Source organism: Panthera onca, chromosome C2 (assembly GCF_046562875.1).
Source record: "Panthera onca isolate mPanOnc1 chromosome C2, mPanOnc1 haplotype 2, whole genome shotgun sequence".
In the NCBI taxonomy this organism is placed as follows: Eukaryota; Metazoa; Chordata; class Mammalia; order Carnivora; family Felidae; genus Panthera; species Panthera onca.
The window spans coordinates 38,567,172-38,592,165 of record NC_138347.1 but is presented as its reverse complement, the minus strand read 5'-3'; the positions used below and the strand labels follow the sequence as shown (position 1 = coordinate 38,592,165).

At 34.4% G+C, this 24,994-nt stretch overlaps 1 protein-coding gene across 3 annotated transcripts in view; it reads right to left on the bottom strand.

Annotated features, from left to right (window-relative positions):
• Positions 1-24,994, bottom strand: part of CADM2 (cell adhesion molecule 2) — a 1,075,089-nt gene that overhangs the window by 242,678 nt on the left and 807,417 nt on the right. For all 3 annotated transcript variants that reach the window (XM_081796571.1, XM_081796570.1, XM_081796572.1), the window contains one exon: positions 24,171-24,320. In XM_081796571.1, coding sequence (XP_081652697.1) covers positions 24,171-24,320 — 150 coding nt within the window. The remainder of the gene's footprint in view (positions 1-24,170; positions 24,321-24,994) is intronic.

Here is a 24,994-nt window from a genome sequence, read left to right as displayed (position 1 = left end):
AAAAGATATCCTTTATGTCACACACATACAGTGAAATTCAAGGCCCTTTTTATCATATAGTTAAGGGGTGCCACATACTGCTGTCAAACATGGAGAGTAATTTCCACATTTTAAAGCAACAAATTAATTCTGACCTCCACTATTGACTCTTGAGGAAGGAGACTGATCTTCAAGGCCTTCATCAGTTTCCTCTAAAAATGTCTAATTATTGTTAGCAGTCAGCAGAAGGTAGAAAGAATTAGAGCCTGAAGCTATATGTGACCACAATATCTTCTTTTCTTTCACTGGAATAAATTATTATCTAGACCAGTAGCAAATGGTCATTTTTACAATCATGCCTCTGGGCCTTTTCCTTTGACTATTTTCTGCTCACTACACTAAGAAAATGCACTTCTCTAAAAGGCACTATACTGTTTAAAGGGAGTTTTCTCTTTTTCCCTGAAAGCTCTTTAAATACATGATGATAAAAGGTCAGATGCTATCAGTGTGCTTTTAATCCCTTCATTACAAGTCAATAACATCATTTTTATTCCATTTGGTGTCTCAAAACTAAAACTCATTTTCAAAACTGACAATTTGTGGGCAATTATGACATTTAAAATATCAGCCTGTATGAGAGTGCTAGGGAAATATTTTCTTCATTGAGGGTTTTTAAACACATCCAGTGCTTTAGAGCCAGAACTTAACTAGAAATATGATGACTTTCAGTACAAATAAAGGGAATACCATGAAAAGACTTAATTAAAGGGAAAATTTGCCAGCTAGAGAATTTGTACCAGAGAAAATATGATGTAGTAGAATATTTGGTCTATACCGAGTCTGTCTTTTGTAAGCAAGGGATAGATATATATTCATTCACACACACACAAACAAGGTCTCTAAGATTGCCTATGAGGATTAAATTGCAAGTTCTTTTACTAAGAAACGTAATAAAAGACAAAGCACATAAGGTTCCTTAGGAAAAACACCAACAATCAAAACAAACAAGCAAAATTACAATTCTCTAAAATACATGATTTACCAGGGAATTCAGAAATCAAACAGTTTCTGTGGCTCTGCTTCGCCTAGAGGTTCACAGTCCCTAATGCAGCTTCTTGAAGTTTCCAAAATGAAAAATGCCCCTGTGAGCCTAACTTCTAGGCAATCTTTGATTATTTCCCTACAGCTCAAAGTAAACAGTGATTAACAGGATAAGGCCAACAAGTCAGGGAAAAAAAAAAAAAAAAAAAAAAGCAGAAACTGTTCTCATAATAGCGACATCGTACACATTTCAAATTTTAAAGTGCAACTTTTTAAAAGCTATCAAAATATGTCCATCAAAACATTAATCACAAGTATATGAGGGAAAAAAGGCAACCCCAACAAAATTACTAGGGCTGTCGGTAGAGTAAAACTTTTCTTTTTTGTGTTTTATTTTTCAGTCGACTACAGTCTTGGTATTTTTTAAGAGGTTTAAGAACGTGTCTTTAATTTTCATTTCTATAATTTCAGTGGGATCAAGAGGCCAGCGCACCCATAATTTCAACGTTCACACACAAGCATTCATGTATGCAAGCACACTCCCACACACCCACACTGTAAGAGTATCCAGTTAGCTCATTTTAATTCTTTGGCTAATATTCAGCTGACCCTTGAACAATGAAACTATTAAGGACATGGAACCCTGAATAGACAAAATCCACATATAATATTGATTCCCCCAAACTTAACTGCTGTTGACTAAAAGCCTTACCAATAACATAAACAGTCAAGTAACACATATTTTGTATATGTATTACATACTGTATTCTTGCAATAAAGTAAGTTAGAGGAAAGAAAATCTTTAGGAAGAGAAAATACATTTACAGTACTGCACTGTAGTTATATAAAAAAAAAAAGTCTGTATATAAGTAATCTGCACAGTTCAAACCCATGGAGTTCAAGGGTCAATGGTAGTTATACTTCAGCTATGTCCATTTTGATTTCTGTAACCCTTAACAACTTACTTAACTTCTCTGGGACTCTGGATCTCCAAGTTGAGGAGATTAAATACGATGTTGCCTGTAAACACTGTGTGGGATATACAGAAATCACCTGGGAAATGTTAATTCCCTTATTATATACCCGTGGCCAATCTTCTTTTCCCCTAAGGGAGATGGGGAGAAGAGCAAGAAGTATTTAACCCTACAAATGAGGCCATTATTGGAAGCATGCTGCTCTCCATGTGTCCAGTGGATTCATCATGTTCAACTGCCAACAGAGATTTGACTACAAGTCAAGCGCAGGACATAGACTACAGGATTGTGTAAGTTCTGATAAGTAAAATAAGCACTGATGAGTACTGATGAGTAAAAATATAACATTTCTAGAAAAATAGTTGCTCAACACAATGGATCAGAGAGACTTTAATACATTATAATAACACAAATCTACTATATAAAACATGATTAAAATGTAGAAAGTAGAATTTCTGTTTATTTCCCCAAATCTTTCTTATTAGTTGATGATTTTTAATTTGTATATTTTTTGGCTATGCTATAACCAATTTTCTTAAGGCATGTAATTAAAAAGTCTAACCAATTAAAAGCCTCATAGCGATTTTTGATTTGCATATAGGATAGTGTTTAGTTTGCTATGCCTAGATTTACAACTCTTAAGGACAGATACTACAATATTTATGCACATTAAAAGACTTGTGAGTATATAATAAAACACTTATCTCATTTTAAACGAAGTCAAAGGGAAAGTACTAAATGTATGATTTTTTAATTTGTTTTTTTGCCTTTGCTTTAAGAAATCTTTGGGGTGCCTGGGTGCCTCTATGGGTTAAGCATCCAGCTCTTGGTTTTGGCCCAGGTCATGATCTTGCTGTGCGTGAGACTGAGCCCCATGTTGGGCTCTGCACTGACAGTGTGGAACCTGCTTGGGATTCTCTCTCCCTCTCTCTTTGTTCCTCCCTGGCACATGCATGCTCGCTCACTCTCTCTCTCTCTCTCTCTCTCTTTCTCTCTCTCATGCACTCTCTGTCCAAATATAAATAAACTTAAAAAAACAGAAATATTTGACATTCATAGCAATTCTGTTTGTTTTCTTTGTAAAGTAGAAATTTTACAGATGGTTGGTGCTCAAGTACTACAAAATTCCCTGATAGAAATGCATACAGATTTCTTTACGTGGTTAAATGTATTTGGGAAAATTACAGCACAGAGCCATTCATTACTCCTTCTAAACACTTATTTTAAAATAAGCCTCAGGAAGACTTCCCTTGTGAAGCTATTTCAAGTGAACCTCTCTGATCAATTATCTCTTCAGCAGCCTCTGAGTCTACTATTTATTTATTTACACAATAAAGCAAGTGGTATTTCTAAAGTGATAAAACAGGTTGAAAATAATTAAGCTTTCTATACATAAAATAATCTCCTCATTGCCAAATTACTGAGAATCATTTGGATTTCTAAAGTCAGATTTTTGATCTAGAGAAAATACAGTATTTTTATGAATCTACACAGCCCACTACACAATGCAGTATATATACATTACTACATGTACCTGAAAAAGTAATAAAAATGCATATTTTATGAAATGTCTTAGAAATGAAATGTACCACAAGTTAGACAGCCATCATAATTTTCTACTGAGTTACCACCCACTATAACATTTGTAAGAGATTGCAATTTCCACAAGCACTGCTGGAAGGCCATCAAGTTTTTATGGTCATATATTTTCATATTATGTTGTCCAAAAATGATTATTCATTTACTTAAAATGTTCGATTTTATTCAATAAAAGAATGATCTCAATGAAACCTACTGTGATTTCCTTAATACTCTTACTGTAAGGTCACTGAAACGGCAGTATTAATGGTGCTTTTTGGCATCCCTGATGTAGTTTCTAGCCTGCTTATATGACCTTCCATTTTGGGGTCAATTTGGATAACTTAGCAAAATTAGAATTTTCTGCATAATCTCTGGACCACAAAGAATTCAATAGTTCTTGACTGCATTTATCCTGCAATCAGAGTATAACAATGCTATCTCAGTTCTCATTTCCATTTGATTTGTAATTGTTTCAGTCATACTTCTTCAAAAGTGGCTGCTAATTTTCAGTAGGGGCCTATTCTCCAAATGGGTTAAACAGAGCTCTGCACTGAACAAAAATAAAACTTTTAATATACATTCTGAGGTGGGTTAATAGTCTTTTTCATTAGGATAAAAGAGCACACACTGAGAATATCTTTCTGCCATCTGAGTAATCAATGAGCCAATATAGTTATAAATCTTCCAGAAATTCCCCATGGTTTAATTTTTTTTAAGTGTTTATTCTTTTCTGGCCCCCATCTTTCATTTTCCAAGTGTCATTTGGAATATGTACGGGGAATCTTTTAATTTTGCAATTGAGAGAAAGAAGAAATATTTCATACTTTCCCTTAACAATTTCTGTCTATTAAAGCAATCTCTATTATATGTATGTATGCTATCATGAAAGAATGTTCTAAAAATTATTTGGAAAAAAATTAAAACTCTACAATCAGGAAAACCATTAATTTCATTATTATATTTTCATGATGGAAATATGCACATGAAATTTGTCATTATTTTAATAGAAGTATAGTACAAAGTAATCATTCAATCTAAATGTGTTTGTTCATTAAACAGTACAGTGGGTAGCTTTATACAAAAAGTAGAGTCTAGCTTGCCAATTATTAGACATATACCATGAGTAATTTTTGGTGCTCTACAATTCTCCAAGTAAAGTAATTGATAATATACTTTCAAAATTTACAATAAATGAGTTATATCAGAATGATAAGTTTTTTTAATTATGCTAAATTGCTATGAAAACATGCACTAAAACAACAGGTTAGTAATTATGCTCTCTTGATATAGTTATAAAACCAATCTCTAAGCTATATTATTTTAGGTGTAAATATATATTACTGGGATTGTAAATTATTAATTAAAATAGTTGATACTCTAAATAATTTTGAATACAATACATATTTCTCATCAGTAAAGAAAACAGCTAAGAAGCATTTAGAGCATTAAGAGTAAGCTTTGATACCTGACCTACTACTTGAAAGTATCTGCACACAGTGACTCTAGAGATTGTTTAGAAAATGTCATTTACAAAACATTAGCAAACATATATTCCAAATCCTACAGATAGTTCTTTTTAAGGATGTTTCAGAATAGGGGTGCCTGAGTGGTTCAGTCGGTTAAGCATCCGACTTTTGATTTCAGCTCTGGTCATGATCTCACGGTTTGAGGGTTCAAGCCCTGCATAGGCTCTGCACAACGCTGAGCCTGATTGGGATTCTCTCTCCTCTCTCTCCTCTCTCTCTGCACCTCCTTTGTTCATTCTCTCTCTCTCTCTCAAAATAAATAAACATTTTTTTAAAAAAGAAAAGCATTAAAGAAGAAAAGATGTTTCAGTGAACAATTTTGTTAGTCATTATGGTTGTGTCTGATTTCACCATTTTCACCCCTTGTTCTCTATATGGCCGGAGCAGCTGACTCCCATGGAATACACTGCCACAGCACCCCTGTTGTCCACTTACAATTACATTCAGCCAAAGATAGGCAAAGGCAAGAGACTGTGGGGTAGAAGGGAGAGGTAAGGTGCCATTTTGGCTCTGGTAGTGGCTGCATGTCTGGTGACAGCTGAGGTCAACGTCATTTCAGGCTTAGGAAGAGTTTCTCACATATTGGTCCCTGACTCACTGGTTTCTTGTTGGTTCCCTCAAACCTTCCCACACCTTTGTAACGGTACCTTTATGTAACCCTCTTAATTTGAACCTTTTGATGGTGTCATGAGTTTTCTGCTGTGATCTGACTACATCTCAGGGTGATTTTACTTTAAATGCTTATTAGTTTTATATTGTTCTCAAATATATATACCTGCATGTGTATACACATGCAGGTATATATATTTGGTTCCCAAACCAAATATACCTCAGTTTATATCATACATGAATTCATGTATACAAATCATAACTTTCAATACAAAGTACGCCTCCTTTTGAAAGTTTTCAAAAACAGTTAGTCTCCCCATTTTCAACCAATTTGACTTTCCTCACATTCATCTCCTCACGAAGTCCCTATTTCTGTTTAGAGCATCATATTCACAGATATTTGAGACCTGAGTTATCAATGATATTACTGACTCCTACCCAGGCCTTCCCCTAATTTATACATTAAGTCAGTTTATCTCCAGTTTAAATTCAAAGTTCTCAGAGTTTCTTAACAGTTTCTCTTTCTTTTCTTGGTTTCAGTTCTTACTGCTTCTCAATTGAATTACCCGGCCCCCTTTGGTATGGGAAAGACTGCTACTCCATTCAGCAGGCAAATACCCAAGAGCACAAGTAACATATGAGGTATGCACAGCATTCTTTCCTTAGATGGTCTTGCTTCTCACATTCAGGGTGAGTTTTTTAGGTACTTTTAAACAATTTAAACTTGCAATTGATTTTCACCTCCTATATACCCTTAGACCTAACCAAGGAATGAAATGAGACTCCATCCTGCTTTCTTTTCCCTACTTTTAGCTCTAATTCCTAATGCACAGCAATGCCAGCTTGATCCTCCCAGGGCACAGGATAGTCATACCTCCTTTCTGCAATCACCCTTCACAGTATACCTTGTGCTCACTTTGGGTTTCATTGGAAAGACCCTCTGTCCATTATCTTCCCCATATGCATTCATTCTAACTTTTCCATTCTTAGCTCCCATCTATTCCCCAGGAGAGAACATTGTAATCAGCGAGCATAGGCTATAAGGGAGGTCAGACTGTCTCGGGTTATATCATTGCCCACATTTCAAATTTGAGCAGGTTACTGAACTTGTCTCTGCTTTGGTATCCTTAAATCTAAAAGGCACGTAATATTACCTCCATTGTGAGTACTATATGAGTTAATGCTTTTCAAGCACTGTCAGTCAAAATAGACTATCCATTCTTTCCCAGTACATTCTATATAAAGAAAAATGTGCTGGGATAGGAGAACAACAGCAAAATACATAGAAAGATTTCAATACTGTCTTAAAGTGCCCCCACTTGTTCTGTCATCTTTTTAAGCCAATCTCAAAATCCATCTTTTGTTTTGAGTTTTTTACGATCTCCCTAATTTGTTATACTTTTTCCGCCTATGTTGTCACCACTCTCTAGCAGTTTGTTAGTTTTTCTTATAGGAGGTGCTCCTAAGTATATACCCATTCCATTATATGTGTACACGTAGATGCATAGGTATAGATAGACAAATACATTTCTCCATAAGAATGTTCACATAGTGTTTTATTTATTCCTTCCTGCAACTATAGATTTGCTTAAAATAGAGTATAATTGTATAATGCAGTTTAATAGTTTTTTGTTCTTTTTTTTTAAGTCAAATGTCTACTATTTGGTAGGCACTTTTCTGGGATTATTGGTAATCTTAACCACACCTCCTCAAAGTAGGCATTATCGCCACTTCTTCCACAACGGTGCTTCTCAAAGTGCCAGTTACAAACTGTTTATTACTTACCTGCAAAGAGATAACTACAGAAGTTGAGAATAAATGCTTAGAAACTTTTATAGCAATATGACATTGCCATGACTTCCAAGTGTGTGATCTGTCTCAACAAATTTGGTTTGTGGCTTAAATTTTTTGTAGAAGTAAATGGGAAAGCTATAATGGCAGGGAAACATTTTACAGTATTCTAATTAAGGAGCTAATGCAGACCATAAACCAGTGTGCTACTCTCTTCATCAAGAAAGCATTGCTGTACAATAAAAATATCAGCTGAATATCAGGGTTCTTAGCAGTGTAATGAAATCTGTGAATGATGTTAAAGTGAATGTATTAAATGCAAGATTCTTTTCTTTTTAAAGTTGATTTATTTATTTATGTTTATTTATTTTTGAGAGAGACAGACAGACAGACAGAGTGAAAGCAGGGGAGGGGCAGAGAGACAGAGGGAGATACAGAATCTGAAGCAGGCTCCAGGCTCTGACCCTAACGTGAGATTCGAACTCGTGAGCCATGAGACCATGACCTGAACTGAAGTTGGACACTTAACTGACTGAGCCACCCAGGTGCCCCTATTTATTTTTGAAAGAGACAGAGAGAATGAGTGGGGCAGGGCAGAGAGAGAGGGGGAGAGAGAATCGCAAGCAGGCTCGGCACTGTCACCAGTGGAGCCGGACATGGGGCTTAAACTCAAGAACTGTGAGATCATGACCCGAGCCGAAACCAAGAGCTGGTTTAACTGACTGAGCCACCCAGGTGCCCCAAGATTATTTTCTTTTCTTATGATACACAGATAGAGATTGATTATAAACAACTCTACTATATATTGAGGCACGAAAGTTGTAGAAGTAAAATCTTTTGTTGAGAATGTTTGAAGATTAAAAAAAAAAATCAGCCCATTCCCAAATTTTAAATATGTGAGTTAGATAGCCAGTCATCTTTATTTGTCTGATAATATTTTATGTCTTCACTGATCTTAATACTTCTTGCAAGGAGGGAATGCAACATTTTTTTGCAATGGCAGGTAAGATTGAAGGCCAAAACCTAAAAGTTAGAAGCTTGGAAGAATAGAGTTTCTTGTTAAGAATAATTATTTACGACATGATCCATACGCTATGTACAATTACCAGTAAAGTATGTGATCATCTTGACATTTGCAAAAAGTGATTACAGACCATTTTACAATATTGATGGGGCATTTCGAATTGTATATCTCATTAAAAAAAACCCATGTATAGAAATTCATGGATCCTGAAATCAATATTTTTCATCAAAATATGTTTAATTATATAACTTTACAGGATACATACTGGAACTGTATACTAATGAAGGACTGAAGATTAATTTTGAAAATGTAGCAAAACTTGCATCATTTGGATAAAGTTTAAAATGAATATCTTAAGACTGCTGACATTGCTTCAAAATCTCTTTTTCCATCCTGTTAACATACTTGTCCTTTCTCCTCTATGACTGCTATTAATATAAGACATGGAAAAAGTTTAGATTATACATCATCCCTTACAAGAAATGCTATAGTCAATCCAAAGAGATTAGACAAATTAACAAGCAGGAAGCAAGTTTGTGTCACATTAAAATTTAAACAATTGATATATATAATGTTCATTCAAACTATGCATGTAGGTTTTTAATATGAGCAGTTTTATTCATAACTTTTTGTTTAGTTCTAATTTTAGAATAACAAAAAAATACAAGTATATTAATAATTCTCTGCATTGTTCCTAATATACTCATACTCAGTGAAGGCATACAGTTTTAAAATTCTTTTCTTTTCTCATATATTATGGTTGTAGAACCTAATAATAAAAAGTTGGGACTTGCATTTTGTATTATTTCATTTTTATTTTTATTATTTAATTTTTTTGATAATCCATTTTTTGTACTTTACAAAAGAATCACTTAATCTTGATTTAGGGGAAAAAAACATCTCTTGCCACAGATGATTTGAGAAGCACTGACTGAGCTCCATGAATAAGGTTAGTTTGTCTGTTGTGGTCACTATTGCAGCTCCACGTGTAGAACCTTCATCTGAAAGTTGCAGAAAGGACACCTTAATTCCCTGTGCATGCAACAATAACAAAAACCTGCTCCTCTCCCTTCTACTACCTATAGTAGTTTGATATATATTGTATCAAACCAGAAAGATAGAGTATGAAACACTAATTATTTTGAATCTATAATCTTAGGATCCCTTAGAAACTAAGAATTATAATTAATTTCTTTTGTAATGCCTTCTCTGACATTCTATGCCTTCTATGACATCACATACATAGGTGATATTAGATTAATAACATAATCAATCATATGGCTACTCATAATTAATTAGGCTACTTTGCTCCTTGTTCGCAAACTAGAGATTGATTTTTGGTTGTTTGATCACATCACCAAGCTCAGTCACTTAATCCCTTGCTTGAATACCTTTCAAATATTTTCTTCCTCTCTACTTCCTTACCTCTATTTTCCATTTAGTGTAAATAGCTCTTCAAATACTAAACTTTTTTTTTCTCTGTTTAAAAAAAAATGTATACCGAGCTCATAATAAAGCAGGAAACAAAAGATAAAAGTAGAACTATGGCCATTTTAAAGCAGAATCACAATTATTTGTAGACAATTCAGGGTTGTATAATGAGAAACCTAAAAGGAGTTCAAATACTCTTAGAACCAGTGAGAGTATTTAGTGAGGAGGTAATAAACAAAATACAAATGTACATTTTGACTTACTAGATATCTAGTTACTATGTAGAAGGGGACAACAAAGTCATTAAAGTAGCTGCCAGAATTGAGATACAAGGAATGGCTTCCATTGTGACTTTTTGCCACTCTTTTCACATAAACTCAGTGGCAGTTGTGCAGGTGGGAGAGCCCCACATCTCTTTGTTAATATCTTACACCTTAGAGCTTACACTCAACATAAAATAAAGTGAGGCAGGAAGGGGAGAGAACTCTTCTTTTCTTCCTAAGTTTTCTTTCCCTAATGTAGGTCCCTTTTCCCAAAGCCTTTACAGTAGCAACTCAGCCTCCATATTTCATCTTCAACATAGTCGTAGCACCCAGGAAAGAATGAGGCTGGATATCATCACTTAAATACATTTTTGTTTTATGAAAAGGCTTTTTTTCGGTATTTACCCATCCACAGCCACTTCCAGTCTAAAGAGAGTATAGTATTTACAATCTCAAATTCCTGTTAAAATGAAATTGCTTAAGATTTCAATGGCAGATTTTTGTTGTTGTTGCTGCAGCATTTGATTTTCCAACATGTCAAAAATCTCAAAATAAACTCTAAGAAGAGTTCCAGCCTGCAAATTTGGACATAGCAGCAGGTGGTCCTCCACAACACATTGGCCTCTAGAGGCATTTAGGCTGGAACTAAAATTGGTTTACATAATTGGTCAAGGTTGGTTCATGATCACACACAAATCCATGATGCAACTGGGATTTAAACTCAGCTTCCTTGACTATCAAGACTATAAACTTCAGCCAACCAACTTCTATCATGTTTGCAAAAGTTCATGAGCTAGGATTTTAAGATACAAAAAAAAATAAAATAAAATAAAATAAAAAAATAATAAACAATGGTCAGTTCCATAGAAAAGCATAGATATGGGTCCCTGTGAGATATTTTTATCACAATCCACTATTAGGAAATAGGCTATCCCATCTCGTGGCATGAAATTTTCAGCATCAGAAGAAAGGTTGGCTACATGTATTTGAAGGGGCTTTGAAAGTCCAACAGAAGAAAGTCTGTCTTGATATATACTACTACCTTTCTTTCTAAAACATAAATGTGAATACTACAGAACATGTAGACCAATCATTCAGCATTTCTCCTTCCCATTTTCCATTTGTACTTCAGTCTACTCACTTCAGTCTAGTCTCAATATAGATAGGCATAAAACCAGGAGACTTAATTCTGACAAACACCCACACTTTGGCACTAAAATAACACTGCCTCCTACACTTCACAGTGCTGCAAAATGCTCATTTACTGCTATTTCCAAAGATTGCTCACGAGAGTCTGCTGGGACTGAAGAAATAATAAACTAAGGAAAATTGAGTGCCTATACTAATTTATAACTCTTCATGCTCACACAGTATAAAACAATACATTAAAATCTTTATTATTTTAAAAGCTATTTCTAAATTGTATTATTCTTTTTGATCGTGGAGAAATGTTACCTGAAGAGGTATGACGGAGGAAAAACACTTGGTTTTTATAAATATGGGAAATATCCAAAATTAATTACAAAAAGCACAAATGAATAACTTGAAAAGTAGATCATATTCCTTAACATTTTAAACCACAATACACTCGACAAATTAGAAGAAATTGATAAATTCCTAGAAACATATAACCTTCCAAAACTGAATAAAGAAGAAATGGATAATTTGAAGAGGCCAATTACTAGTAATGAAATTGAATCAGTAATCAAAAAACTTCCAACAAAGTGAAGTCCAGGACCAGATGGCTTCACAGGTGAATTCTACCAAATATTTAAAGAAGAGTTAATGCTTATTCTTCTCAAACTATTCTAACAAATAAAAAAAGAAGGAAAGCTTCCAAATTTATTCTATGAGGCTGGCACTACCCTGATACCTAAGCTAGACAAAGACAACAACAAAAAAAGAAAACTACAGGCCAATATCTCTGATAAACATAGATGCAAAAATCCTCAACAAAATATTAGCAAACAAATCCCATAATACATTAAGAAAATCATTCACCACGATCAAGTGGGATTTATTCCAGGGATGCAAGTGTGGTTCAATATTTGCATATCAACCAATGTGATATATCACATTAATAAGAAAAAGCATAAGAACCATATGATCATCTTAGTAGATGTAGAAAAAAACATTTGACAAAGTACAATATTCATTCATGATAAAAGCTCTCAACAAAGTAGGTTTAGATGGAATGTACTTCAACATAATAAAGGCCATATATGAAAAATCCACAACTAACATCATATTCAATGATAAAAAACTCAGACGTTTTCCTCTAAGATCAGTAATAAGACAAGGATCTCCACTCTTACTACTTGCATTCAACATAGTACTGACCCTCTTAGCAGCAGCAATCACATCAGAGAAAGAAATAAAAAACATAAATACTGGTACCGAAAAAGTAAAAGTGTCACTATTTGTATATGACATGATACTATATATAGAAAATCCTAAAGACTCCACCAAAAAACCAATAATCTAATAGTTTTTAAATTAGCATCACCATTACTGAATGGCTGTTTGTTTTTATGTCTTACTTTTTGGTACTTAGATCAATACTCCCAAGTTTACTTATAAAAAAAACTCACTGGGGGAGTCCCTGAGTGGCTCAGTCGATTAAGCTTCGAACTCTTGATCTCAACTCAGGTCTTGATTATAGGGTCCTGAGTATGAGCCTTGTGTCAGGGTCCATGCCCAGCGTGGGGCCTACCAAAAAGAATTAGACACACACACACACACACACATACACACACACACACACACACACACACACACACACACACACACATTAAAAAGCTCAGTGGGATTAAAAAGAGGCTATTCTAATTAGGGGCATCCAAGTAGTAATATATGAAATAGAGTTTCCTTATTTGTTCTGTACTTTATGTTGAAGTTCTTTTCATAAAAAGTGATTCTTTCAAGAGAGAAGAATATTCTACATAGATTCCACACACTGAACCTATCGAATGTGAGATTTACTGAATGTAGATGTAAATTATAGTGATTGCTTGCCCCAGCCCTAGTTACACTGCAAAGCACAGTGGAAGCACCTAATGTTAGCTGAACCAATCCATTTCTCTCTACTGGGATTCTGAAACTAGGAGAGACAAATGCAGTTGACTATGTTTTTGAGTACAATAATCTTTACGTTTGTTCTAGGGCTAAATTTTCATCAGTCTCAAACTAAAAAAAAAATAATTAGCACCATTTCTACAATGTAGATTCATCACAGGTGGGGATATTACTGTCTTAAAGTCTGTCATAAATTATTAAGAAAACCATAGAATGGGAAAAAACACTAAAAATTAAATAGTAAAACTTTTTTTTTAATGTTTATTCATTTTTAGAGAGGGAGAGGAAGTGGGGGAGAGGCAGAGAGAGAGGGGGATGGAGAATCCAAAGTGGGCTCTGTGCTGACAGCAGAGAGACCAATATGGAGCTTGAACCTACAAACCGTGAGATTATGACCTGAGTCAAAGTTGGATGCTTAATCGACTGAGCCACCCAGGTGCTCCTAAATAGTAAAACTTTTAACACTATGTTTTACCTAAATAGAATTATATTGGCATAAGCCAAAATTATGTAATTGTACAAACAGAATTAAATTTATACATTATGGACAGTATATATTGATACTGTTGTGATTTTCTTGTACTTACTAAGAATTATAATGTCAATGTTATTTTGAAACTTACTTAAAAAATGTTAGGATATCTTACATCTTACATTTTCCATGGTCTGTGAATCAGATCCTGATTCAAAGGCTGTTCAACATAGAGACCATATCAGTATGTCACCAGGAAATTAGTTCTCTGCGCAGTATACCATTACTTCACATATTTGACAAATAATACATAATAGTTTATTTACAACTGTTTCTTTAAATAAATTCATTTTATCCAAATAGTATATTTTCAGTCATGTGTATTTCAAGTGAAATGACTTTTCCCTAGGCTCATGGAGGACATATTTACCAATTATTTTGGAATTTCACCTCCTCAGTGATGAGGCTTACTATGAAATAAGTAGAATTGTATTTATCTACCTGTGGAATGCTTGACCCAATACTTTCCCCCTACATCATCCACCATCTCTATATATAGATGGTACATGACAACTTGCTACTTGAGGTCAAAATCCATATTGTATTTACTTTCGTAGTTCCAACGCCCAGTATAACTCCTGGGACATCACGGTGTTTCACAGAATAGAACTGAAATTGTGACTTGGAAATTTTTTTAAGTATTAAATCTGCTTAGACATTTATAGAATAAGGGCACTTACTTAGTGAAAACCTCCTTTCTTTAATAACTATTAATTCCCCAAATTGAGGATCTGAAATACTATAAAAGATACCAAAGCATTTCCCCAAAACCTGGTTGGTCATTGTTTGCATTTTTTAAATTGCTTTGGGAGATGGAAACAGATGACACAATGGTGGTGACTATCCACCTAACCTGACTCTAGCCATCATCCCACTTCTACTGCCATCATCATAAAAGTGGTATTCCTCAGGTGGTTTATGATCATTTTAATAAATCCTGACTACGTACTGACTCTATATATCTTACTAATATATTAATATACTTATAAAATATGTTCCCAGAAACATATATAATTAGAAGATAAAGGGAATCTAACTTTAACCAAGACAAGCTTTCTTTTGAGTAGCTCTTATTCAACATGGAAAGGACTACTAAAAAATCAAAGAGCTACAATAACTATAAACAACCAGGCATAGTACTTATCACACTTTAGATAGTTAGCAAATATTTATTGAATGAATGGCTAGATAAACACACAAGCTAATCACCAGAAGTTAGAATAAAATATTTTGAATATTCTTCTCTTTGTAGGGTTTGCTAAAAAAATGTTAGTGCAATGTACAATAACTAAGAGCACTTAGTTCAGGAATTTGCTCAATCTCAGAGACCTACAACTACCTAATTGATTTGTATTATATTTCACTTTTATTTTAAAACTAAAAGCATTATAAAAAAGTAGTAACATTAGTAAAACCTAGTTTTCTCTAAAATATAATATCAATTATGGAAAGTATGCTGAATTCCAAAATATCCAAGAATTAACATTTCCTGAAAGCATTCAGGCATACATATGTGCTTTTGAATGTCCAAGTTACAAATGTTGATGCTATTATAACTTAATCTACCCTATACCAGTAAAATTTATAGTGTATGTGGTTATCTATGTTTCTCTTGAAATTGCTGGACTTAAACTACACTAGAGTAAACAAATTAAAAAAGTATATTATGTACAACTGAAGATTTTGCTTATGCTTAACGAAAATTTCCAATAATGGCATTGTCATTAGCAGATTAAGTGAAAGGAAATTGTTTCTTTACAAATATCTATTAGCACAGAGTTTAATATATATATTAAATTTGAGGAATATAACATTGAAAAAATTAATATGTTTTGGAAACAATACTATTAGTTATTTTTCCCCAAAAGAAATAATTCTATTGAAGGTAGTTGTGAGTGTAAAGTGATGCAAAGTTTTCCATAGAAATTGTCTTTACTGAAAACTGGATAAGAAGAACTTTGTGCATGATAAGTAGCGATGGTTACTTCCTGCATATCCTTCCAGATATATGTGTTTCTTTTCCTGCTCTTTGCTCTGAGAGAGTAAACTACCCAGGATCCCTTGACTTACGGATTCCATTTGGGCTCAGACCATGGAAAGCATTGTCAAGGTATCAGAAGGTTGGAAGAAACAGAGAGCAATTGACATATTTCTATAGGCCACCCTTCCAAATCAGTTATAGCTTCTAATCAGAAGCTTCCTCTCACAATCATAGCTTTTGCTTTTTCATCACCCTTTCAGGCCCAACGGTAGGCTGGTTTCTTACCATTGCTAGCTCCTGGGTGCTGTATTATCTTGACCAGTTCCTTTACATATGCCTGTACCTATCTGTAAATAGTGTGCTCATTCTTTATTACCTCGACTATATTTTTTTAATAGTAACTTGATTCATATTCATTTAATATGCATGCATTTGCTAGAAAATCTGCTAACGCATATGAAATGACTGTGGTATGATGGAGTTGAAATATGAAATAAAGTGTGCTCAGGAGATCTACTACTAAGAAGGTGATTTGGTGGGGTGCGCCTGGGTGGCTCAGTCGGTTAAGTGACCAACTTCGGCTCAGGTCATGATCTCACAGTTCGTGGTTTCAAGCCCACGGCAGGATCTGTGCTGACATCTCAGAACCTGGAGCCTGCTTCCGATTCTGTGTCTTCCTCTCTCTCTGCTCCTCCCCCTGCTTGCAGCCTGCCTCTCTCTCTCTCTCAAAAATAAGCAAACATTAAAAAATTAAAAAAAAAAAAAAAGTTGACTTGGGAGTAAAGACCTAAAAGAAGTGATAATTTCCACAGGAAATTAAGAAAAAAAACCCACAATAAAATGAAGTCCTTACCAGAATGATCCAGCATAAAGTGAATTAGGCTCATCCCAAGAAAACTCAGGCTCATCATTGTCTTGTCATTTACTACTCAAGTTATTCAAATCTGCATATATAAAATGGGACCTTATACATAAAATGGGACTGCCCACTGTACAGGGTTGTTGTGAATACAGTGAGAAAATGTAAACCTAAAGGTTTTTTAAAAATTTGTATTGTGTACCTTTAAGTTGTCATCATTAATTCCATGTCTTTATTGTAACTTATACATATTATTTGAAAAAAATATTTTAAGAAAGCAAAAAGAAGGGTAATGTTGACCACTTTAATAACTGCGTTATTAATTTTTAATATTTTAAAGTCTGTCACATTGATGGAAACCAGTCGTGAGTATAGACACTGTCAGGTGGTACTGGTTGGCATGGAGCCAGGAAATCTTGTGCTTTCATTTGAGGTTCATCTCATTTTTCTTCTCCTTATCACTCCTTGTTCTAAGACACTTTATTCATGTTCTTTCTCTCCCACTGCCCCCAATATTAATGTAAAATTATCGGCAGAATAATTAGATAATTAAGACCAGTGATTTTTGGTTACGCCGTTAGTAAAATTTTATTTTCATTCCTTTAGTTATGAAATTTCCTTCAAGAAATATTTGAGAATCATTCAAACATAATTGAAAAAAAACAAAGTTACTGTGAAGAGAAATATCACAAAAAGTTATGTATTTTACATTTTTATATAAAACAAATACAAGCACGTAGAGATATGTCTGTTTAATGCATATACTATGCACCCCTGGAGATGTTTGTCCAAGGTATTTTTTGTCAATAATAGGAAGGAATTGAAGTGTTTTTTCCTGAGCATTAAGTGATCAGATTGTAGTACTTCAATTGTTTTTTTCCCCCCCACACCTGCAGAGAAACACACGCAATGATCTAATTGATTTTTTCATTTCCATTGCCAAATGCCACACAGCATTCCTGTGGTGTGTCAATGAACAACACTCCCTATTCTCTCTGTCTCCTTATATCCACTCTATTCCAAATGCTTACCTACTATTAATAACAGATGTGGTAAGATTTTTGCAAAAAGAAAGAGAAGAAGGACATACATAGCAAGTGAATGAATGAGCTATGTCTAGTCTCGGTCGCTCTGACCCATTAGAACCTGTAAAACATCCTATTGAGTTTTGTTTTCTATTTAGATCTGCAGGTTCTTAAGTGTTATAGAAAAAAGGCTTCATATAGCAACTATGCAGAAATGAAATGGAATTGTAATGAAATATTTACTTCATAGGTTAATGATTTTTGGTGTTCAGATACACAGAAAGTAGACAGGGAAATTGTTTAAAATGCAGTTCTGATCCAAACACTGGAACCTCTGATTTGGTCACGTATCGATGAACCCCTTTTATTACTCTGCTAATTGGGGTCAGAAGCAAGATTAGAAGCCAGATCTGACTCCTGTGTCTGATGCAATGTTCCCATTAAAGCTATGCAACTTACACAGCAAAAATTTGTTTATTTAATATTCAATACATTTTCACGATGACCTAGGGTTGTCTCCGTTGGAAAATACATATTCTACTAGCTGAGACTGGAATTGCATGAGGTCTATTACGGCATCTAAAGAGTGAATCAACATCTAGGACTGTGCTTTTCAAAATAGTAACCACTAGCCACACATGCCTGTTGAGTACTTGAAATGTGGCTAGTGTGACTGAGAAACTAAATTTTTATTTTATTTAATTTTTATTTAACTTAAATTTAAATATTCACATGTGGCTGCTGGCTACAGAATTTTGTTCTGCAAAGATATAGAACACTGTCCTTGTTATGGAAAATTCTCTTGGGCAGTGCTGACTATAATTTATCCCTCTGTCTTACTCTATGTGTGTCTTCAACATTTTGAAAGGAACTCCTGCTCTTTAACTAAAAGGCAGCTGCCAATATCAATGGTAGAGGCCACTTGCGTTATACTTAACCCGACCGGGTGCCAGATGCCTTTGTTCTCAGGGGCATTCTGGTGAAAACTGACACAGAGGTCATACCTGGATTCAAATGTCTTCACTACCCATCATTTGCCGAATGTCTGTGGACAATTTTCCTTGAGAGTTTGATCCTTAGTTCTCCGCTTGTAAATGAGGAGGCTACTTATCATATTAAATGTGCGCAAGGTGGCAAAAGCCCGAGTTTTTATTGCTGAATTCACTGCTTTCCCCCTTATTTTACCTGAATGAGAAATCTTATGATATTAGTTTCACCTTAGCCAATTCCCCCCCCCACCCCCCGCCACACACACACCTATCTCCATCTGAGAAGAGTTCCTGAATATTCACATTTAACCTCCCTTACAGAGACTACCAGGAACAGGCTTCAGCTTAATTCTCCTTTAGCTGACCAACAACTGTCCACTCACAGCGTGTTTTTCTTTAGCTAATAATTCCAAATAAACAAGAAAGGTTTCCCAGTTTGAACTGGGCCAATGGGCTGCCATCCTGAGTTCTTTGTTCAACCCTCATAGGCTGGAAGGACCCTTCCAGACCTGTGTCTTCAGGTAGCATGAAAAACTTCTCGGAACATGTTTTGGGGCTCATAGCAGCAGTGACAGAGTCAATGAGAAGCACTTGTTCCATTCTTCTGGGCCACTTGCCCTCTTTCCTCTTCTCCCTTCCTTCTCAATAACCTATGTCAGTACAAAAACCTAAGTTTAGGGATACAGAACTTTTGTGAAAATTTACTTGCTTAACCCAAAGCTTTTCAACTTCAGCTGCACTTCTTAAAGTTTATTTTGAGAGAAAGAGAGAAAGAGAGAGAGAGCAGAGGAAGGGGAGAGAGAGAGAGAGAGAGAGAGAGAATCCCAAGCAGGCTCTGCACTCTCAGTGCAGAGCCCTATGCGGGGCTCAATGCAGTGCTCCATCCCACCAACGGTGAGATCGTGACCTGAGCAGGAATCAGTCAGGGCTTAACCTACTGAGCATTCAGGCGCCCCAACCTCAGCTGCATTTTAAAAGCACCTGAGACACAATTAAAACACTGTGATACTGTATACCCTTCAAAACTTCTGTTTTGAAAGCTCCTGAAAACAATAGGCAATATAATATGAGACAGAAATAAGCACAGAATTAAGGAGGGAGCCTTTATGTAACAGTAGCAGCCACCTGCAAAAGGTGGTGCAATCAGAGACACAGACAATCACTCATTTTTTCTATTGTTCTCCTGAGCAGTTGTCACTTGCACAGCATGTGTGTGTTACTCCAGTCATGCTAACCCATGCTCAGCTTCTGTACTTAGGCTCTGGCACAATGTAGCATGTTTGTTTGCTCAAGATAAGCTTTAGGACTGAAGTGAGGCGGGTAAATGTGGACAAAAAGATGATGTGGGACAAACCGTGATTTGGCATCGTCAAAAAATGCTTTCATTTTCAAACTCTTGCATTTGATGGACATCACTGTCAAAGATCCCTTCCACTGAGACATCACAAAGGAACTGAACCAATGACTTGTGAGGGAACACACGTTAGACTGCCACTCATGAAAGGGTATTTTATGCACAACTTTCTGTTATTCTGTTGCAACAGATTTTTAAAACCATAATAGGGTTAGAATTAGAAACAATCTAATATCAAAACTAGAAACTGGCTATACTACATTCACACACATACACACACGGAGGCTTTTTTCAACATGACTCTAAGCTATCATAGCAATTGGTAAAGAAAAAAATAAAATAAAGCAAGTTCACACTACAACAACTCATATGATCAGATATTGCGATTTTATGGCAATAAGATGCAGGAATATGTTGCTATATATCCCAAATATAACATGATGGATTTTTTTCTCACCATAATTATCCCTCAGGAAAGAGGGGCTGCCTTGTTTCTAAGTCTTTGCATTTCTTGTATTACAAGCATTTTTTTTTTTTTTTTTCAACAAGATCCTAACACATTAGCTTGAAATACCCTGAATCAATTCTGGTTTTAGATGTTCTATAAAGGATAACTTATAGAATCACTGTAAGAGGAGGCAAAGACATTTTGTATAGATTTTGTTTTTGTGCCTGAGGATTTGACCTCACCACTGTAGATGTCACTGTAAACATGACTCTCAAAAATATCTTTATTTATTTTTTTTTTTTAAATTTTTTTTTCAACTTTTTTTAAATTTATTTTTGGTACAGAGAGAGACAGAGCATGAACGGGGGAGGGGCAGAGAGAGGGAGACACAGAATCGGAAACAGGCTCCAGGCTCCGAGCCGTCAGCCCAGAGCCTGACGCGGGGCTCGAACTCACGGACCGCGAGATCGTGAACTGGCTGAAGTCGGACGCTTAACCGACTGTGCCACCCAGGCGCCCCAAAAAATATCTTTAAAAAGCAGGACAATATGTTGTTACATCGTGGAGGTCATTATTATACTCCTGCAGGATGAATGAACAACAAAAAATTATTCTGGTGTCATAAAAAATCATAGTTGTTTCTTGGGACAAATTTCTCATTGATAACATCCTACACTTTGAAAAAGCACTGCTAAGTAAGATGATTTCCTTAAATGCCAGGATGGAAAAGCAATGTCTCTAAATGAATATATGTTTTTCTTTTAGTTTAAATATGCACATATAATCAGATCAACAAATTAAATAGTTTTAAGTATATATTTCATTGTTCCATGATTATCTTTAAAGGACTGTGGCCCCCAAAACATTTTCTCTTGCTTTATACCATTGAGAAAACAAGAGACTTTCTTAATTGATGTCACCTTATATTTGGGCATATATGTTTAAATACTTATTTACAAATACTTGTAAGCAACTAATATTAAAAGCAAAAAGAGTTTGTTGAATCTCTGTGTGACTCTTATATATTTTCTTTTTTAACCACTGTGACTTCATTCTTTGAAAAGCAACAGAGATCACTGGTTTTAAACAGCAATCACAAATTCCTCCAAACACCGTAAAGGAGCAAAGAAAAGTAAACACTGACACATTTTTTTCAAGGAGATGTGCCATCACTACCCCAAAAGCACTAGTAGATTTAAAACCAAATATAAAGCTTACATAATATTAGCATGATAAAACTTAGATATATTTTTTACTAAGAACCAGTGAAATCAAAAGTCTTTAAGCTTCATTTTCACTTATACAACTTTCATTCCGATTGAATATACTTGAGATACAAGCTACTTTTTGTGGTTTTATTTATGAAATTGTAAAATAATTAATTCACAAAATCAAATTTTTACTCTTGAATAATATACTTTCTTTAAGCTTTAAACTATTGCATTAGATATTTCTCATATTTATCAAATTGCAAAGAGATATTTTAGTCTCATAAAATCTGTTAAAAACTTCTAAATGGGATAAAAGAGTCCTTAAAAAGAAGCATTAAATAATCAATAATATTAATAGGAATTAAAATTGTATTACTACTGTTATAGTGAGTGTTTAGCAGATGAAGGCTTTAAAATTCATTTTCAGACTCTCTAAAATATTCTTAAAGTACCAAAACAAAACAAAACAAACAAAAAAAAAAAAAACAAAAGAAATGTCTACTACTACAAGTCCCTGTTAAAAACATGAATGATTTCACATCAAACACTCTTAATCAAAACATGAGAAATATAAATATGGAGTCAACCCATTGGCTTTAAGTCTGGTCAATATTTAACTCACAATCTTTAAATGACAATATTAACTTTAAATCTCACATGACTGTGAGACATTTAGCCCCTTCCTTGTGCTCCTATGAAAATATGGCCTTTAGTGATATCTGCTGCATTTGTCTTTTAAATAGCAAAATAAAACAATAAATAAAAACTCTTTCTAAGTAATATACTTCTATAGAAATGCTAGCCTGACCTTCTGTGATACTTAACTTTATGTGACAACTAATTAATTAGACCACAGTACCCAGATATTTGGTCAAATGCCAATCTGGATATTACTGTGAAGGTATATTTAGATGAGATTACATTGAAGTCAGTACACTTTGAGTAAAGCAGATTAGCCTGCATAATGTGGTCTTGTTCAATCAGTTGAAACCTTAAGAGGAAACATGTGAGGTCCCTGGAAGAAGGGATTTTTTCTCCAGACTGCCTTAAGACTTGAGCTGCAATATTGACTCTTCCCTGGTCTCCAGTCTGCTGGCCTGCCTTGCATATTTCAGGCTTGCTAGCCTCCACAATCACTCGAGCCAGTTTTTTAGTCTCACTCTTCCTCTCTCACTCTCCATCTCTCTCTGTCTCTCTGCCTCTGTCCTTCTCTCTCTGTAGATAGCTATAATGTCTCTATGCATCTATGTATCTATCAAGATAGAGAATACTTGTCCCCTAACAATGTACTCTAAAATATATTTTGTTCATGTGTTTATTGTCTGTCCCCTACTGGACCGTATGTCCCTATAAGGGCAGATATTTTATCTGTTTGTTCACTAACTCTAATGCCTTTTACAAAGGAAACCTCAAAAAAAAAAAATTGAGTCAATAAATTCGATTTTTAGCCAATCTTTCATTACATATTAAAGTTGAAAATAATTAAAATTTTCATTTTAAATTTGGAGTACATCAAAGAGAAAAACTACAGTAAGGTAAAAAACATAGTGAATTTCTATCTTAGGGGGAATGGGCACATTTATTGGACTAATTTGACTACACTTTAATCATTAAAATGGAGCTGATTTCAAATTTTCTTACTGTTATCTACACAGATTCATAAGAAATCCAGATATTAAGACCATGTTGAAGAGCTGATATATAGATATTTATATTCTATATAATTTAAATAATCTAAAGCAACAGCTCCTTATTTTTGTTATAGTTCATGAACTCGTTTCCCCCCCACGTCACCCCAGCACTTATAATAATGGATGAAGGCTTGGAAATTCAGTGTATAATTTTAGTTGTTTGCTTGAATTAAATATTATGAATTTCATTACTTTCCAAAAAAGTTTAATCAAAACCTATCATCCAATTAGGAGCCCAGTTAATTAATGAAGTCTAACTCAACTTGAAGTAAATACAGCTTTTTAATTTCAGTTTATTCTGAAACATGCAGATACTTAAATTTATTATGGGAATGGTTTCTACAATTCTTACTTTTAAGACCATTCATAAGAATAATGTCACAAAACTTTCCAAAATCATACAGCATCTTGTAAATATATTAAACTAAGGTTAATTAAAAAAAAAATTATATTACCTAGAGTGAGGAAAAAGCATTTAATCTATACAGAAGGCAATTACAAGAATGAAGGAATATGATATCTAAAGAGAATATAATGGTTAAGAGAAGGCATACAATGATTTTTGAAATAGAACTGTAACTGTTTATTTTATTAAAAAGTTGACATAGGTTATCTTTAGTGTTTATGACTTGCAAACTAAAGTATTTAATATTTAACATGTTTAAATACAAGCAGCGGCAGTTTTGTAATCAAAACGAATAATTTGAATCATCTTAGAAAAATAAATTCATTATAATTAGGATATTTCAGAATATGATTAAAACATTTAAAAGAAAATGTATTCACCTTTCTTGTCATCAAAGTACAGAGTCTGTTGAGCTGGATTTGACCACTGGAGGGAGGTGTTATCATTTTGATCAACCCTGCAGGTCAAAATCGCAGTTCCACCTTCAACAACCGTTACATTCTGTGTTAGTGGAAACTGCCCTTGGCTGCCTAAAAGGGGATTAAAGAAAATGTTGATTAAATGAGAGTTATAAAATGATTAAGTTCCCAAGAACTATGTTGGACTTCTTACTCCAAATACAATTTAAACCAACCAAACAACATAACTATATATTACAAAAAGACAGAAAAAAAATAATTGAAAGTCCTTAATTAGAGGACAAGACTCCTTCATACTCCCTTATATGTTCCAGAAAACCGTCTTTTCTTCCTAGGCACACATGAAGATTTATATGCAAATAGTAACATGATTGTCATTAATTTCCTTTGGCCTTGCATTAATAATATGGAGTGGTTCTAGTCATCTTTGAAGATAAGGCACTGGAATAATTTTGGCTGAATTGAACTCTCTCATGCAGGAGAGGAAACACATAAGACACTTCCCTGGTAGCTTTTATAATCCTGAATAAAGTCTATGAAATATGGATACTGGAACTTTAGATTCAATTTCTGATAACATAAAAAAAAAGAATCCTATTTTATCAGAGCTTCTTGTAGATGCAGCTGTTTTTAGAAACACAAAATGTGTTGGGGAGAACAATGTAAGTATTTTTCAAGAAGTGTTCATCTTGTGGAATATCCATCAAAATCTTAAAGAGATTAACTTAGAAGAAGTGATAATATTCTCCTTTGTTCCTTTTTCTTGTTTCCTGATTTCCCCAATG